The 17,353-nt window shown below is 26.2% G+C and overlaps 1 protein-coding gene across 2 annotated transcripts; it reads right to left on the minus strand.

Annotated features, from left to right (window-relative positions):
- Positions 1-4,355: 4,355 nt before the first annotated feature.
- Positions 4,356-16,151, minus strand: Tbc1d8-9 (TBC1 domain family member 8/9). Of its 2 annotated transcripts, none has more exons than XM_015522491.2 (21): positions 15,890-16,151; positions 15,628-15,766; positions 15,337-15,503; positions 14,048-14,306; positions 13,797-13,983; positions 11,716-11,792; positions 10,602-10,655; positions 10,329-10,533; positions 10,051-10,268; positions 9,635-9,894; positions 8,817-9,020; positions 8,495-8,753; positions 8,351-8,423; positions 8,131-8,286; positions 6,579-6,764; positions 6,263-6,460; positions 6,029-6,188; positions 5,861-5,941; positions 5,606-5,779; positions 4,834-4,868; positions 4,356-4,771 (listed from the first exon to the last, which is right to left on the minus strand). In XM_015522491.2, the coding sequence occupies exons 2-21, from the start codon at positions 15,669-15,671 to the stop codon at positions 4,631-4,633; spliced, it is 3,138 nt and encodes a 1,045-aa protein (XP_015377977.2). In that variant the 5' UTR covers positions 15,672-15,766; positions 15,890-16,151; the 3' UTR covers positions 4,356-4,630. The 2 variants fall into 2 exon arrangements, with proteins under 2 accessions (XP_015377977.2, XP_015377970.2); XM_015522484.2 differs by having other exon boundaries at positions 15,847-16,150.
- Positions 16,152-17,353: the final 1,202 nt, after the last annotated feature.

The raw sequence follows: 17,353 nt of genomic DNA on the forward strand, positions 1-17,353 counted from the left end.
CTATAAAGAGTTTTCTGTCATAGAGAGGTGGACTTTTCATATACGTATTAATTGCACCGGGACTATTGACATTTTCCGTTATAATAAGGAGGATTCCGTTATAGAGATGTTTTACTGTATATATTGTATAAAAAGATAGTATGGATTATAGAGCCTTGATATCAAGGCTCTCTACTATGAATGATTGAGTGAGTCGGGTAGGTATGAATCTGATTTGATTAATTTGGAATTTATTTTATAGGTAGGTAACGACTTTTTTTTTTTTTTTGAAATAATAACAATATAATTAATATATTTTAATATGTCCTAGACAATCTTAACCTATATACTCACCTTCAGATCTTTGTAATATCACCGCATGTGTTTTCAAACAAAAATTGAAACCTTTAATAACTTTTATTGTTAACTGTTAAGCATCAGGTTTTTGGAGAGACACCGCTGTTGGGTGGAGTCAATTGAGTGGCAAAAATGAGGTAATGAGGATTGCCACATCCACATATTTTAATTTGGCTGATCACAAAACTCACACCAAATCAAATTGATTCGGTCATCTTAGCAGAATAAAAAGATGACTGCAACTGTTATGCAACTTGATAATATTAGTAAATCGAATGGTTCTCTGAATAGCTGAATTGTTTAAAGATTACTTTAGCTCTGTTTACTCTATGGATACCCTAGATTTAAATAATTATACCTCTCAGTTACCTGATGTAATAAATGTATCGAATATATAATTCTCACTGTCAGAAATATTTATAGGATTGGACAGTTGAAGTACTAATTGTAACCCTGGTCCAGATAAAATTACAGAATTGCTCTGTCAATACCAATACGCATCCTTTTTAACTGGTCTCTATCAAATGTGAAATGGATTATATCCTTTATCTTGGAAATTGAGTTTTATCGTACCTGTACACAAGTCTGGCCCTAAAAATAATATATATAATTTCAGACCGATCTCCAAACTTTTCCATACCTTAATTCTTTGAAAACTTTTAGAACCCTTCTTATATCAATCATTTAAAAATCTATTCAATTCAAATCAACACGGTTTTAGCTCTGGATGGTCTACTGAAACTAATTTACTATACCTCATCTATACATATTTACTCGAACCAGTTGAAAAAGGTCTTCAGGTTGACGTGATTTACACTGACTTCCAGAAAGTATTAAATTTGATTCTTACACTATAAAATTCTTATACCTACAAAAGTTAAAACAAATTGGCTTTTTGGCAACTTATTAAAATAGTTTGGATCATATCTAGTTAATTGTCATCAACAAGTTAAAATAAATGGTTACATATCATCTAAATGCAATGTAACTTCATCTGGTGTTCCTCAAGGCGGACATTTATCCCTTTGATTATTTTTAGGGTTAGGATGTTTATGACTTTTGCATATTTTTTCTTTTAGTCGTGCACATTGCAGACGAAGTTATAAATTCGTTTTGTGCGACATAGGATCAGGTGTATTCAATTTTATTTTGCATATTTAGGGATTTTTATGAATAAATGCATATTTGGCCAAAAAAATAATAAATAAATGCATATTTCACCAAAAAATTACTTAAATACAATACAAACCTCAATAAAAACCCATAGGTAGCTAGGTAGGCACAGTCGGTTTAACATTTAAAGAAAATGAGAAAATATGAAACCCGTAGTATATAATTAACTTATATCTTTATTACTTAATTATCTTAACTTTGACTCTACGTTTATTAATCAAGTTTACGACCGATGATTGCGATAGTGTGTCGAATTTACTGTAATAGTACCTATATGTTTTTAATTTAAAAATACCATATTTTTATATATTTGTATTTAATTTTAAAGTTATAAAAAAGTTGTAAATTAATTTAAAATACATTTTGGATTAGAAATAAAATTTTAAAATGACATGTTTAATTTTTTTTAAGGGCATATTTTGATATTTATTGTGCATATTTGCATGCATTTTTTAGTGGTTTTAAGGTCATTAACATCCTAACCCTAGTTATTTTTAATATTCTTATTCGATATCGATACATGTTTCAAATGTTGTCAATTTAAAATTTTAAACTCTTTGCTGATGACTTGAAACTTTAACATAATATAGCCTGTGTAAATGATTGTTTGACTCTACAAGAAGACCTAAATAGACTTATTGATTCGTGCATTGTAAATAAATTAAACTCAATGTCTCTAAATGTTCAAAAATTATGTTTTGTCGTATGAAAAATAAAATCAACTTTAATTATTTGATGTTATATTACTTAATATTACTACTATTCGTGATCTTGGTATTACATTCCAATCTGATTTACTATTTTCCACCCTACATTGACAATTTTTTAAAAAGCTCTAAAATTCCTTAGATTTTCAATTAGATCTACTTCATCTTTTACTGATATTTATATTGTCTTAACTCCCTTTTCTGTTCCCTTGTCCGAATGGCTGATCAATATTGGAGTATGGGTCTATTGTAGGTATGGTTCCCCGGGTTCCCGTTCTCGACATACTGTATTGAAAATATCGAAAGGATCCACACGGAAAAAAATAACTTGGTTGTATACAACAAAACAGTTTTGTAAATTGTTTTATGGTTGTTGCAGCCAAAATATACTTATAATAACTATAAATAATGTTATTTAAAAAAAAGTGTACTGGAGTTTTGACAGTAATAATTTTGTTGACAACTGTTTTGTAAATTTAACATGATTCATTTTTATAATAGCAAATTTTCTATAACAGATACTAAGTTAAAAATATTACCGAAAGATTTAGCAATCGTGAAAAAACATCTTTGTATTTTCTACCAAATTATCATTAAATGTAACGTAAACGTTTTGCTATTATTACAAGACTTAAATAGCATTGAATACGATTTATATAGCAAAGAAGATTTTTGAGATTTATTTGTTTAAAAAAAATATTAAATAATGAAAATGATATTCAAAATATCCTTAATCTCATTCCTTGATCTATTCATCGTAAAAAAAGCTGATATTTCCTTCCTTTCTAAATTAATTAATGGTAAAATTACATGTTCCTCTCTCTTAGAACTTATCTTTTTTAATTTCCTCAATATTACTTTCAAAATTGCTCTACATTCTATATTAAAACCCACCGTACTAATTATGGATATAATAATCCCTTAGAAAGAATTTTAAGGATGGGAAATGAATCCAGAATTGATTTCTTCAATTTGTAAGTATCCACCGTATATTTATGAGAACGGTTATCTAAATTCTTATATATTATAACTTCATATTTGTAATTTAACAAATCTTACTATAGTTAATATAATATAAGTATAGAACGTATGTCATATGTTATTTTATTTTGTTTTGTTAATATATACATATTATGCTGTACCAAAGCTATCTTTGGCGTTTATCTAAATAAATAAACAAAAAATGATTATATCTCCTATATCGTGACGCACGATACGAGTACACGACGAGTAGTTAAAATATAATTCTTTGATTTTCAAATTTGAGAGTGTTTCTGATATGGACCTAGTTTATACTTTTAACAGGTAAAAGTATTTTTTAAATGATCCGGAAATAATTAAAGAAAAATGGGAATTGTTACAAAAACTCGCTTTTAGATTTTGTTTTTGATGAGGTAACTATTGAAAATTAATGATCGAAGATACCTACTATAAATTTTAATATAAATAAAATAAAATATTTTCAAGTGTTAATTGAAATTTTGAAATTAAAATAAGAAACGGTTTTAATTTAAGGATGGCAAAAAAACTATTAATTTAGAAATAATAATTAGGTATCTACTATCTACTACCTACCTACTATATTTACAGTTATAATAAAAGATTAAAACTGCCACCAAAGACAAACGCAATCTGTTTGTTTTTGTCCAACTCTATCAACTGAGACACTGTGATGATTATAGTAGGTATCCATAACAACATCTGTTTTATTTTATGAATACTAACATCCCCACTTGTATTAGCTCAGGTATATTTGAAATTAAGTTTAAAAGAAACTTGTTCAGTCATCTAGAATAATTTTTTATTGAACATGGATAATTGGTCATTTAAGAATATTTTATTTTCAGAAAAAAAATAAAGAATATCTTAAGAAGTTATTTGTTTAATTTTTATTTAGGTTTTAAAGGCAGATATAATTTCAGTTTTTTTGATTTAATTAACAAAATTCACAGTTAATATACTTGTAGTTTTATTATCTAAATTAAATTTATAAATAAAAGTCATATCATATTGTAGCCACAGTTTTTATTTTTTTTTTAGCTGATAACTGATTTCATGCTCTCCTCAGCACGAGACAATGTTAATTATTATCATTATCCATATTCTGATAAAAGTATGTACAATAATTATAACACACAATTGTAATTGAAAATTTTTATTACTTAAATTTGCATAGTAATATAAACAATAACTATATAAAAATACATGATTGATATAATATATAAAAATAAAATATACTATAATAATTAATAAGTATTAACAATTGGTAGAAATTATCTTATAAATATTTTTATTATTTGATATTAAACCCTGCTATTTCATTGATTTTGTCAAAAGTGTAAATAACAATTATTTTATTGATATGATCCATCAATAGTTCTAAGTTATAACATAATATTATCACATTCAAAAATTTAATTATTTCTCAATTCATGAAGAGCTTGTGAGACATTAACTTTTGCACCAACAAACTCAATCAGTTTATGTGCAGTCAACGCAGTTGCAACAAATTGTTCTGCATTAATAAACCATTCGCTTTCATTTTGATTTCCTGACTGTTTAATAAAAATAATTAAAAAAATGCAATGTCATTTTAATTACGTTTTCAGCTACTCACTTTATTTAAATTACCGAGCTCTAATAAAATTGCACCTGGAAATTTTTTAATCATTATTAAAACATTAAAAAAATATTAAACTATAATAACTAATAGAATTAAAAATATAAAGAAAATTATACTAGAAAATATGTGGTCAGCATTAATCAAATGGTTCTACATTTAAAATGCAAAATTAAAATTATAGGTATTTAAAATAAATAATATTAGCAGATTACATTTCATATATCACATTATCACTCCCACCCTTTGTACTTTTAAAAAAAACTGTCATAAATTAGCATGAATATTTATGACTATTTTTAAAATTGTCACGGCTTTTATTTATGAGTTATTATTTTAAAAAAGTATGAGGGGGCTTGACTTATCCCGAACCACAATTGATATTTTAATAAAATATTGCATTACTTGCCGAAATTGACGTTACACAGTTTTCCTGGAAAAATTATTTTCTTTGTCTCACATTACATCAATCCCCCAAAACAGGTACTAATTACTAAACTATAAATATTTTTTTTATTAAACGTTAGCAGGGTATTAGCATGAATTTACACAAATATTTTAGGATTTTACACTATTTTATTTACAATTTATTTATAAAAAAAACATTGAGGGGGCTGAAATAACATATATAATGGCAACCCATTCAATAGAATTATATTACTAATAGTAATCCAAGAGGGTACATCATAATTATTCGCTATTACAAAGACTTATCTAATAAATAAATAAATAAATATCTTAATATATTTTTAAAATGTATATAAATTACTTATTTGGGCTATATTCTTATGCATTTCTTGGTCTATAGCTGGATTTTCAATTAGATCATACATAGTCTTACACAGTGCAATAAAACGATCTTCAGACATGAATGGTAAACAAATTGTAGAATGTTTCCAATTAGTAACACTCCTAAGTGTTTTTAAATCATTTAAGTTTGATTCTGAAATCAATAAACATAATTAAAATACAAATAACATTACTAAATTAGTATATGAAAAATATAAACATATAGGGGACTTACCACACATTATACCACTTGAAACATTAGTGCTAAAATATTCAGCAGCATCAGAAGCATATTCAGCTCCACTTTCAGAAATATCTAATAAAAATATTACGGTATTATATATTGACAATGATCTATATCTATGACCAAACTAAATAATTATTATTTACTTTTGACTCTTACTTGGTTCAGTTGAAGACAGTAAATCATTTGAAAGAAGTGGTGATAAATGTAATAAATAGAGCATTTTTAGCCTTATAGTTACATCAACAGTAGATGTTAAGCCTAATGCTGTTGTTAACTCACGGAAGTTTAAGAAACCATCATCATTCATGTCCATCAACTAATTGGAAAATAATTCATCAGATGCATCATAAGAAATCAGATATTTTTTTTTCAAATAAATATTTTAAATACCTTAAACAGTCGAACAGCTAAATTATTGGCACCATTATTTTTAGCTAAAGGGGAAATCGCAGCAAACATGATTTCAAATAGATAAAAATCAATTCTATAAGATTCATAAGGTTCCATAGGTGTTTCTGCTTTGAGTGGTTGAACATAAGTTCTTTTATGTACAGAAAACACTTCTTCTCTGACAAATTTTAGCAAGTCCTTAACAAAAAGAGAACAAAAATTGAAATATTTGACTTTTGAATATATTAAGCAAAATTAAACAATAATAACTATAACTTTAAAATTAATGAAGTACAAAAATAGTACTTATGATTACCATCAGTTCATCAGATGAAAAATAATTATCTGGGACTAATGATCTGACTATGTTTTTTTCATTTCCATCTTCCATTGACTGAACCACCTTAAGTCTATTCTTGACACGAAGATTTTCAATATTTTTACTATTAACAGATCTAAATTTTTTGTAGCCATTGTTGATTAATTCTTGAACAGAAACACTCTGTAAAAGTAAATATTTTATATTATATTCAATACTCAAATAATACTTTGTATTAAGTATAATACAAATTATTATGCAGTAAAAATCTTAAAAATATCTAACAAATATGCAAGAAAATATTTTGTAAAAAAATTTAAAATTAAACAACTTATAATAATTAATATATTTAAATAAATGAAAACAAAATTTTAGAGAATTTACTGAACTTTATCTATTTTTAAAATTTTAGGTAGATAAAATAACGTTTATCGTAATTGCTTATTCATTTTATCTTGATTTCTGTGATTGTTTATTAATGCCAAAAAAATTATTTTTAATATTTCTACTTGAAAAAATACTATTATATATATTTTTTTTTAATTTTTGGTTTAATATGCAATACATTTTGAATTTTTTTTAAATACAGTAGAAATCAGTTATAACGAGTTTCAAGGGCCAGGTAGTTTTTCTCGTTATAACCGGTAGCTAGTTATATGCGGTTAGAACGAGCATTCGTTGTAACCGATTAATAACGGGAAATACAAAAATAAAACCGACAACTTTTTTTATTTGACTTATAATCGAAATTAATACTGAATTTATACATGTATGCACATACATTATTTATACATACATTTATTATTAATTATTATAATTGGAGATTTATTACTTTATTTATCTATAAATATTACTTAAACATAATTATAAAACACTTGAATTTAATTTCTTAAAATAATCTTTGATCAAACTTTGCTTCATGTATTTACTGTTGATCGATGTTTCTAATAAAGACAACGCTTTTCTTATAGCATCTGTACCTTCATATTTTGTGTAATAAAAATATTTAGTGTTAGACCTAAATAATAAATTTTACCTAATTAATAGCCAAAAGTTCTTATCTTGCAGGTAACTGTTCGTAATAACCGAAAGGTCGTTAGTCAAGTTCGTTTTATTTTACTCGTTATAGCCGATAACTCGTAATAACCATACTCGTTGTAAACGTATATTTTAACATACAATCATATGAGCTTGTGCCGGGACCTAACGTTTTGCTCGTTGTAACTTGTAAGTAGTATCTCATTCTAAGCGATGCTCGTTATAGTGATTTCTATTGTATATGCAGAAATATGCAAAATCAATTTCCCCATTAGATTCAAACTTTTCTGATTTGTGAAGATCCAAAAAAATGAAAATGAAAAAATATGTGATTGAATAGAAATCCGTACTCCAATGATAACATATTAAATATATAATTAAAAAACTATTTTCTATTTTGTTTTATAGTAAATATCTATAAATATTTAATAAATATATAGATACATTTAAAGAATATACATTTTAATTTCTAAAAGAAATATTATAATAGGAATATTTGTATCATTTTTACCTTGTCTATTTTATCACCATCTTTATATAGATCACTTTGCTCTAATTCTTCATTATAGATTCCTGACAAATAATTGCATAAAGTTTGCATTGCTTCGCCGTCATCACGACAACAAGCTAATTGTTTTTGATTCATTTCTAAAATAGATAAAGCCACCTGAAAAAATATTAAAGCATATCCAATTAGTATAAGTTATAATTTCTGATTTTATAAATTTTACTTGAAATATGACTTTAGCTCCTTCAAAGAAAAACCAATCAACAATATAGATAGCGCTCTGATATGGCATCACACTATTAACATATAGTAATAATAATAAACATAATATTTATAAATTAATTTAGTTTGTTTTAAACAGTTTAACCTGAGAAATATTGTAAGAAACCAAGATAATGATATCATTTGAATCAAACCAAGTCTAGACAAAATATCATATATAAATGGTAATTGACTGGCTATAAGATTATCCATAACTCCTTGGTCAACTAGAGCTCCTACTACTTTGTTATTATAGTAATCTGGTAACATGTTTTCACAAATGCAGGCCAATTGCCAAAATGCTTCTTCTTCTGTACAATAAATTAACAACACAGATGCAATTATGTTCATAGCCTGACAATAACCTAAAAAAAGAGATGTTTGTTATTAAGATTAAATTAAAAAACTTTAGCTTTTTTCTTTCATACCAATTTGAGGATTTTTTATTGCATACGCCGTAAGAACCCTACGTAATGCATTAATACCAATTTCGGATTGGAAGGCTGGATGTTCAGGTAATGACCTATGTAAATCTCGTTCGATTTCATCATGCGATATAGATTTAGTTGTAGAAGCAATATTCACTAATTCATTATATAGCCCTGGATTAGCCATCATATCATGGTACGCACCTACAATAAAAACGTCATTGTCACTGACGTCCATGCCATGTCCATGTCGAGATGCCTCAGCATTATCAAACATATAATTATAAAATGATTACAACTCCTTCTAAGAGCGCATGAAAGATCCAAATTTTTGTACACGTCACATTTCAGCCGACAATTTTTTTTAGTGGACATGTATTTCAGCTGACAAATATTTATACCAAATTATTTTTATTAAAAAATATTTCAGCTGATAATATCTTTGACCACAGTATTTAATCTGACAAATATTTTATCCAAACCATATTTAAGTCAAAATATACTTTACTTATAGGATAAAATACTGAAAACTAAAATATTTGTTTGCAAAGATATATGTCGAATAAGATATTAGAAAAAGCAGATCAGATGCAAATTTCAGATTTTTCATGCACCCCAAACTGTTTATAAGTTTTGTCAGAAAAATGAATAAATAAAATATTATGTATAAGTTCTCCTCCAAAAATAACATGCAAATCCAAAATAGATTATACAAATTGAATGATAATGATTATTAAACTATTACACTATTACTAAAATAATGAATTTAAATAGATTAAATAGTACAAATAAAAGTGCTAAAAAGTAATGTTTCATACCAGAAAATTTTAGCCAAAGATTTGATCTTAATGATTCTGGTATACCATTTAAAACCATTTTAACTAATTCTTTTGTCTTATACATTGAAACACCGTCTCCGTGATCTTTGAAGTACAAATTCCATTGAACTTCTTTCGTTCGTTGTTTGATTTTGATTATAGAATTATCATGCTCTTTCATTGGAAAAAGAAACCGCAAAGGTGGTTTTATTTTGTTATCTGATATTGAATCAACCCTTTGGAGTTTAGAATTTGATTTTCTATAAATATATGTTGTAATTTAAACACAATGTATGAAATAATAAAATAAAAATGTATATTATGTTAAATTAATAATTTTAAATTTAAATTAAAAACATCTATGTACAGGAATTAACCTTGAAAAATAAAAATGATACATACAATGCAATACTTACATTTTTAAATTTCCTAAAATTTCAGATATATTTTTTAAGAAAAATTCTCTTTCCACGATTTGTGAAAATATGAATAATGGAGGTTTTTCATTAGTGCTTGTTAGCTTCAATGTTATTATAATGGAATTATCAAATGACTGTTCATTGGGTATAGGTTCTAATTTTTCAACTTGTGAAACATCACATAGTGGAATAACCACATTCAATGGATCTGTGGTCTATTCAGAGATCATATATTAGAATTTAAGAAAAATTTGTACAAAAAAATATTCACTTACTTTACTATTGAAACACATAAAATTTTGAGACAAATATACTTGTCCAAACACATGTTTTTTATCGTATGGAGTAAACAATGTAGCATTAGTAACTCCATCAAGTTTTTCATATGAAGGTAATCGGAATAGAAGCCGATACGTCTCAGACATAGCTCTTGCATCTAAGTCACGTTTCACAAAAGACTCTCTTTTGGGAACATATTTACTGTAAGAAACAAATAAAATTATAATTTATGTTTGCAAAATATTAAAAAAAATATTTAATCAATTTACTTGACTTTAAGAAGGAGGTCATTATCTTTATTGAACCACACATCGTTAATAATTCTAAACAAAAATTGATGCAATTTTTAATTTACATAATTTAATAATTTATTATGATTCCATATATCAATTTTTAAAAATTAGTATGAGTATTTAGCTGGTTTTTATACATAAATATTAATGGTTCATATTTGTATAGGGTCTAGTTGCATAAGATATAAGTTTAAATAATGTATTCAGGTACACTTATCACTTGTTACTCTATAAATATATTTTGATTCTGTTTGCGGGACATTAAACTAGACTAATCAATCATACATTTTTATGACTTTAAATTGTTATAACTTACGTATTTTGCGCATGTGCAACATAACTTCATTTTTTTTTTTTTTTTGGCAAACGCTATTTTAAATATAATTTTTGGATTCATTGATTTTTTTCAAAACATTTTAGTGGACTTGTGTTGTTAACTCAATATTGGCTAAATTAAAAGTATAATTTTAAAAAATTCTTATTAAATTTGAATTAATTTTTTAATTTTTTTTAATTGTTTGCAATATTATTTGTTGTGTAGAGTGCATGTCTCCCCGCATGCAAGTATCCCCATAAAAAAATTTAAAGGTGTTAGATCAGGTGACCTTGGTGGCCACTCAATTTATATATATGACAATCAATTTTTCACTAAATTTTATTCTCAAAAGTTCTCATCACGGTATTTGGTAGGAAATAATATGAATTAAAAAAAAAATCAAATTTAATAAGATTTTTTTTAAATGATACTTATAGTTCTAAATTAGCTAAATTTGATTTTAAAATACAAATTGATTAATCAAAATGTTTTGAAAAAAATGTATCAATCTGAAAATGATAGTTAAAATAGGGGTTACCATTTTAAAAAATGAAGTTTTTTTGCACATGCGTAAAATACTTAAGTAAAAAAAAAATTAAGTCATAAGAATTTATAATTAATTAGTCTAGTTTAATATCCAGCAAACAGAATTGGATGATATTTACAGAGTAATAAGTGATATAGTGTACCCTGTTCCTTGGGACACAGGTAGATACTCAATTATTTACAACATTTTAAATTTTTTAATAATAAATTAAATACATTTTGTATTACCCTTTCATTGCTAGATTAACTAATTGTTTCATTAACTCAAATGTATCCGATGAATTCGAGAACATAGAAAAACTATACTAAAAAATAAAATAAAATCATAATTAAAATTAAAATCTCATAAAATAAATTAATAAAAACATATTATACATAAATTGGTATATTGAAGGCAGAATAGGTTAAAATATTTTTTATTTTTTTCATAGGACTTAAGGGACTTACAGTAGGGTCTCGATAATCCGAATGAGATTGAGGAAAGGGGTTGTTCGGATTAGCGATTTGTTCAGATTACCTATGGCTTAAAAAAAACATCAATTTTATTGTAACTTAAAATATGAAATTTTATTTTTATTTGTAATAATCGTGTAAAAACTCATAATTTCAAAAGACAATGAATACATAAAAATATTAATACAATTATGAACTTTACTATTTAAAATATTGATTTATTTTCTTTTTGTAAATTGGTTCCCATTATGGATTGGTATGCCTAGTCCCACATAATTGAAAAATTTTATTACCGGAAAATATTATTTATAAATACATAGTACGTACATATTATATACATATTATGGCGAGAAGATAATTCTCAAGCCGGTTCGGATTACCATTTCTTTCAGATTAGCATGTGTTCGGATTATTGAGACCCTACTGTATTTGTATTTTGTAATTAACGATTACTAGGTATCCAAATCTTTTACAATGATTTTTTATAATGAATTAAAGTTCTTTTGTGATCTCAGCCTATCTAAAAACCACTTCATAATTATTATCCTTTTATATAAGAATGAATTATTACTCAGTTAGTAATGACATATTTTTAAGTTATAAACACAAACTATCTTAGGCAGTGGTTTTCAAATTGATTAAAAAAAGAGAATTTTATAAGAAAATATCTTAAATAACATGAGACTGTCATGAGTTATTTAATAGCAGGTCATACAAGAAGTAAAATATTTAAAATTTTATTTTATTTTTAAAATCAGATCTCGACACATTCACTGCCAAGTATAATCAGAAATAGTATAGGTAGTGTTGAAAAACTAAATGAAAGAATACAAAGTGTGTTAGCTGGTAGTGAAAAACCTAAGGCCATAAATGTGTCCTGCATATCTTATATGTCATCATTTTTAAAGAAAAAGAAAAATATCTAAATTATTCTACAAGGAGTGATTATTTTTTTATTTTTCACCAGGCTATTATTTAGGAATTATAAAGTTATTTGTTTAAATTGCCATTTTAAAGAATAGAGATATTTAAATTATGAAACAAAGTTAAAGGTAAGAATATCTGAAAACATAATTTTATTTTATTTTTACTAATACCTATACGGGTTTCCCTTATAACATTAAAATGACAGTACAATTAGGATAAAGTAGTGAACCAAAGGAATATAAATATTACATGTAAAAAACAGAAGTACAATTATATAAAACAGTAATTACTAATTAAGTAAACAATTAAAACGCTTATAAACTTAAGATTTTATTAACAGTGTTTAAGAAGAAACATTAGAACAAATTATCATCAAAAGAGGGGTCCTCATTGGCAATTGACATAATACACAATAAAAAAAATATGCTTTAGTTGCTCTAAGACAGCGTTTCCCAACCTTTTTGCAATGGCGACCCATAAATTTAATCTTTATTAGGTACGCGACTACCCCCCCCCCCCCTAAAAAAAGTATGCCGTAAATAAATAAGATTTTTAGTACAATCCATTTTATCATTGAGTTTTTTATAAGATACTGCGTTTTGTACTGCTCGTTGCTCAACTGCATATTATTATGGATTATGGACAAACAACCGAGACCGATCGTATCGACTAGTCACTAGTCATTAGCACATTTACCGATAAGATTAAAAAATTCCATAATCGTAATAACTTTACGTCATTTATTCTACAATACTTGTTATTTATACTATTTATCAATTTACGACTAAAATAACTGTAATCAAAACCGCGAGTCACGACCCATCAAAAAAATTTTGCGACCCATGGTTTGGGAAACGCTGCTCTAAGACATACTATTTAAATTGTTTAATTTGAATTTTGAAAAAAAAAATTAATGTTATTCTACTTACTTCCCTTTTATCTCTTGTAGTTACTTTGATTGTATTTGTGATCACACCAGTAATTTTATCCAAATTGATTACATCGGTCCATCTTACAACTATTTTATCTTCTATTCCCAACCAACATGAATAAAAACATAAATATTCTACAGATAAATAAAGACAACCTCGGGGAGGGATATTTTTTTTCAAATAGCTAAAAATACAAATTGAAAAATTATAACATATTATATGAAAAATTAAAATTAAATTTAACTTGCTTGCAAGTGTAGTAGCTAACTAGAGTAGTATCACGTGACATATTGAACAAAGAGTGAAATTTTATAGCTGCATCGTTAAATGATTCCGAATTATCTTCTTCTGGTGTCTCTGATACATTAGTTGCTACTAAGCTTTTAATTTTACAGCAAACAAAGTCAGTAACGTCATCTTTATTCTCAAATTTTTTGAGATCCAAGTTATTTTCCAACCACTCCCAATCTTTTAAAATATCTGATTCAGTGAATGCACATGCTATTTCTAGAGATATATCATAATAAATATATTGTTATACTTATATTACAAATTCAAATTTATCTTAAAAAATAACAATGTGGACTGTAATTTGTAGACTTTATATACATTATTATTGTGTGTGAAATGAGAAAGACAGAGCCCTCAATTGAAGACCTGAGGGCAACAACAAGACATCTCCATATTTTGGCCAAAATCAGTTTTTGATTGCACATTATCAAGAAAAAAAACTGCGTCGTTTAGTGCAACAACCAGACAAATTCGACTGTTAAATATAATGATCTCATATAAATGGAGATGTCTGGTTTTTATTTTAATGCAACAACAGGTTTTAAATTGTGGTTACCACAATAGTATACAAGCGATCGGCAATATAACATATAAAGCATAACCAAAAAAAAAGTTTGGAACGATTAGGTCCTTAGTATCTGTTGGAAATCAAGCCCCTATAATACATAACCTATATGTAATGAAATCATTTATTCTGAATTCTCCCTCCCCCCCAAAAAAAAAAAAAAAAATTGTTCCATCTACGTCCCTTAACATTAGAAATTCTTAATGTTGTAAAAAATTAATGTGTTTATAATTTTACACAATTTTTGCAATTTCAACAGCAGAATCAATTTAATATTATTATTATTACTAAACAGTAATAACATATGTATTCATATTCTAGAAAATCTGTTCTTAAGTTGTATTTATATTTTGAATTGGTTTTCGCCTAGAGACTGTATGGGAGTATGGGACAAATCAGTTTTCCACTAAAAACTAGAAGGTTTGAACATGTTTATTTCAACCAAGTTTATTGAATTTTATTTATTTGGACCTATGGTGTTCTTCAAGTAAGATAAAAACATCAATCAAACATTAAGTCCTATATAATTCATTTGTAGAATAATACACAGATAAACAAAGACTTAACTAATTCTGATTATTTAATGTTTGAAAAATGTACCATACTAGTGGTTTTATTACAAATGTTTCGTAAATTAAATCACAGTGTTACAATAAAGTAACTATTAAACTACAATAATACCATAATATACTTCTGATCTTGGTGTTTGATGTAAGATCCTGTAAGGGCTTGGTTTGGTTTCAATAAGACTATCAATCGCTCTAACTAAGAACGAAGATAATTTATTCCCCTGTCCATGGCCGACACGGCGTTGTAACAAAAAGTAAACGCTTAACTTTTCATTTTGCCTAAAAAGCAAAATAATCATAATTTGCATCAATATGGAATCTAACACTTATTCATGAAAACATGTTAAAATTCACATAAATACAATTAGGTACATAATATTTATATATTTAGATTAAAATTTACCAAAAAGTGTTGGTGATCAACACTTCCTTGGGATTCACCCACATATTAGCGATATGAATGCACTCCGTCTAAATACGATTTTACATCTTTTCAATTGACCGGTGGTCCAATACAAATAATTAAAAGATAAATGAGAAACCTGTTAAACATTTTGAACATTAAAATACAAATTTACGTTGTGAAGGACTTGAATAGGCAATAGAATAAAGAATAACGAACAATAGAGCGATAATGAGTAAAGAATGAATAATGACTGTATTACTGTAATATTAACAAAAACTAAAAACAACACGAATTCATTTTCTTTGAATCCACAAGTCCACAACGAAACATCAGTTTTATCACAGAACATGAAACTTGCAATTTGCATAGAAATTTAAAGCAATAATTTTTATATTGAAAGTGGATTGATGTAATCACAGAACAATATTGAATATTGATACATTTAGAGACACTCTAAAATATGGACTGGTTGGTTAACTTCCTCTATGCTCTGAAAGGTGATATTAAACTGATAAGAGTTTATTTACAAAATCTTGGCGGTGATTTATCTTAAATCGCGGTGGTGGGCGGTGGCGGATCGGTCGATTATATCACAGAACAATATAATATATTATTATTTAGAGTAGGTATTTTGGAGAGGGTGTTTTAACTTGTTTACCTATTATAGGGATGGAAAATTAAATGCCTATAGCCATAAAAAAGATAAATCCGCTTCTGGACCAGCTTCCAAAAATTATAGTTGGTAACTCCACGATTTAAGATATATCTGTAATCGTGAACCGTGATAACTTCTAACTGAATCTACGAACAAAAGTCCGGGAAAAAAAGTCCCGCGAAAAAAGAATCTAGACAATATTATAGTAGTGGAAATCTATTTGAATTTTAGACTTTTTTCGCCTTTATAGTTATTTAGCTTGTTTGATAATGAACTTATGAACAAAAATAGATATATCTGACCATATTATACGATATACAAAAATATTAAGTAAAAAAAAATACGCACATTATTAATTATTTTTCTTAGATATAAAGTATTTAATTTTCTAATTTTTTTTTATACATTTGATGATCTTTAATAAAACAATACAACATATTTTGCTGACTTTGACATCTGCTTTTTTTTTTGCAAAGAAACTTATGAAACAGTATGCATAGCTATGCTATTTACTTCTTAGATCATTTTTTATTTACCCTAGAGGCCTAGATGTCAGATGATGTTAAGTTAAATTAGAAAATAATAAATCAAATTAATCCGAATTCCAAAACATTAAGTTATATGCAATGATGACATTATGAAATGTAATTTAAATATTTTACACACCGTCATACACAGTACACAGAGAGATACAATTGATATCCTTCATGGGACACAATTTATTGTTGCAATTCTTGAAAACTGTTGAGTTAGTTAGACCTAATTATGATTAGTTTTAAAATTTACATGACACATTGAAGCAACCATTAACAATTACTAATTAATAATTAACATTTTTTTTTGTTTTTGGTATTATTAAATTTTTATAATAAAATCAGTGATGTGAATATAGTATATAGTTGAATGAGATGAATAATGATTTAAAAAATAACACGAATTTTTATCTTAAATCCATGATAAAATATAATATAAAATATTTATATACTTTGTCAATTGTCATGTTTAAATCGTGGTTTTAATTATTTCTATCATAGTTTTAACTAATTGTAAATTGTAATTTCAAATTTG

Source organism: Diuraphis noxia, unplaced genomic scaffold (assembly GCF_037042655.1).
Source record: "Diuraphis noxia isolate RWA-SAM2 unplaced genomic scaffold, SU_Dnox_SAM2 contig0004, whole genome shotgun sequence".
NCBI classification, from domain to species: domain Eukaryota; kingdom Metazoa; phylum Arthropoda; class Insecta; order Hemiptera; family Aphididae; genus Diuraphis; species Diuraphis noxia.

Coding starts and splice junctions, on each gene's coding strand:
- Tbc1d8-9 (XM_015522491.2), bottom strand. CDS start 15,671: ATGTGGGTGAATCCCAAGGAAGTGTTGATCACCAACACTTTTTG. Junction 9,021..9,634: donor TCTTTGGCTAAAATTTTCTG/GTATGAAACATT, acceptor TTTTTATTGTAG/GTGCGTACCATGATATGATG. Junction 6,461..6,578: donor TTTCATCTGATGAACTGATG/GTAATCATAAGT, acceptor CTTTTTGTTAAG/GACTTGCTAAAATTTGTCAG.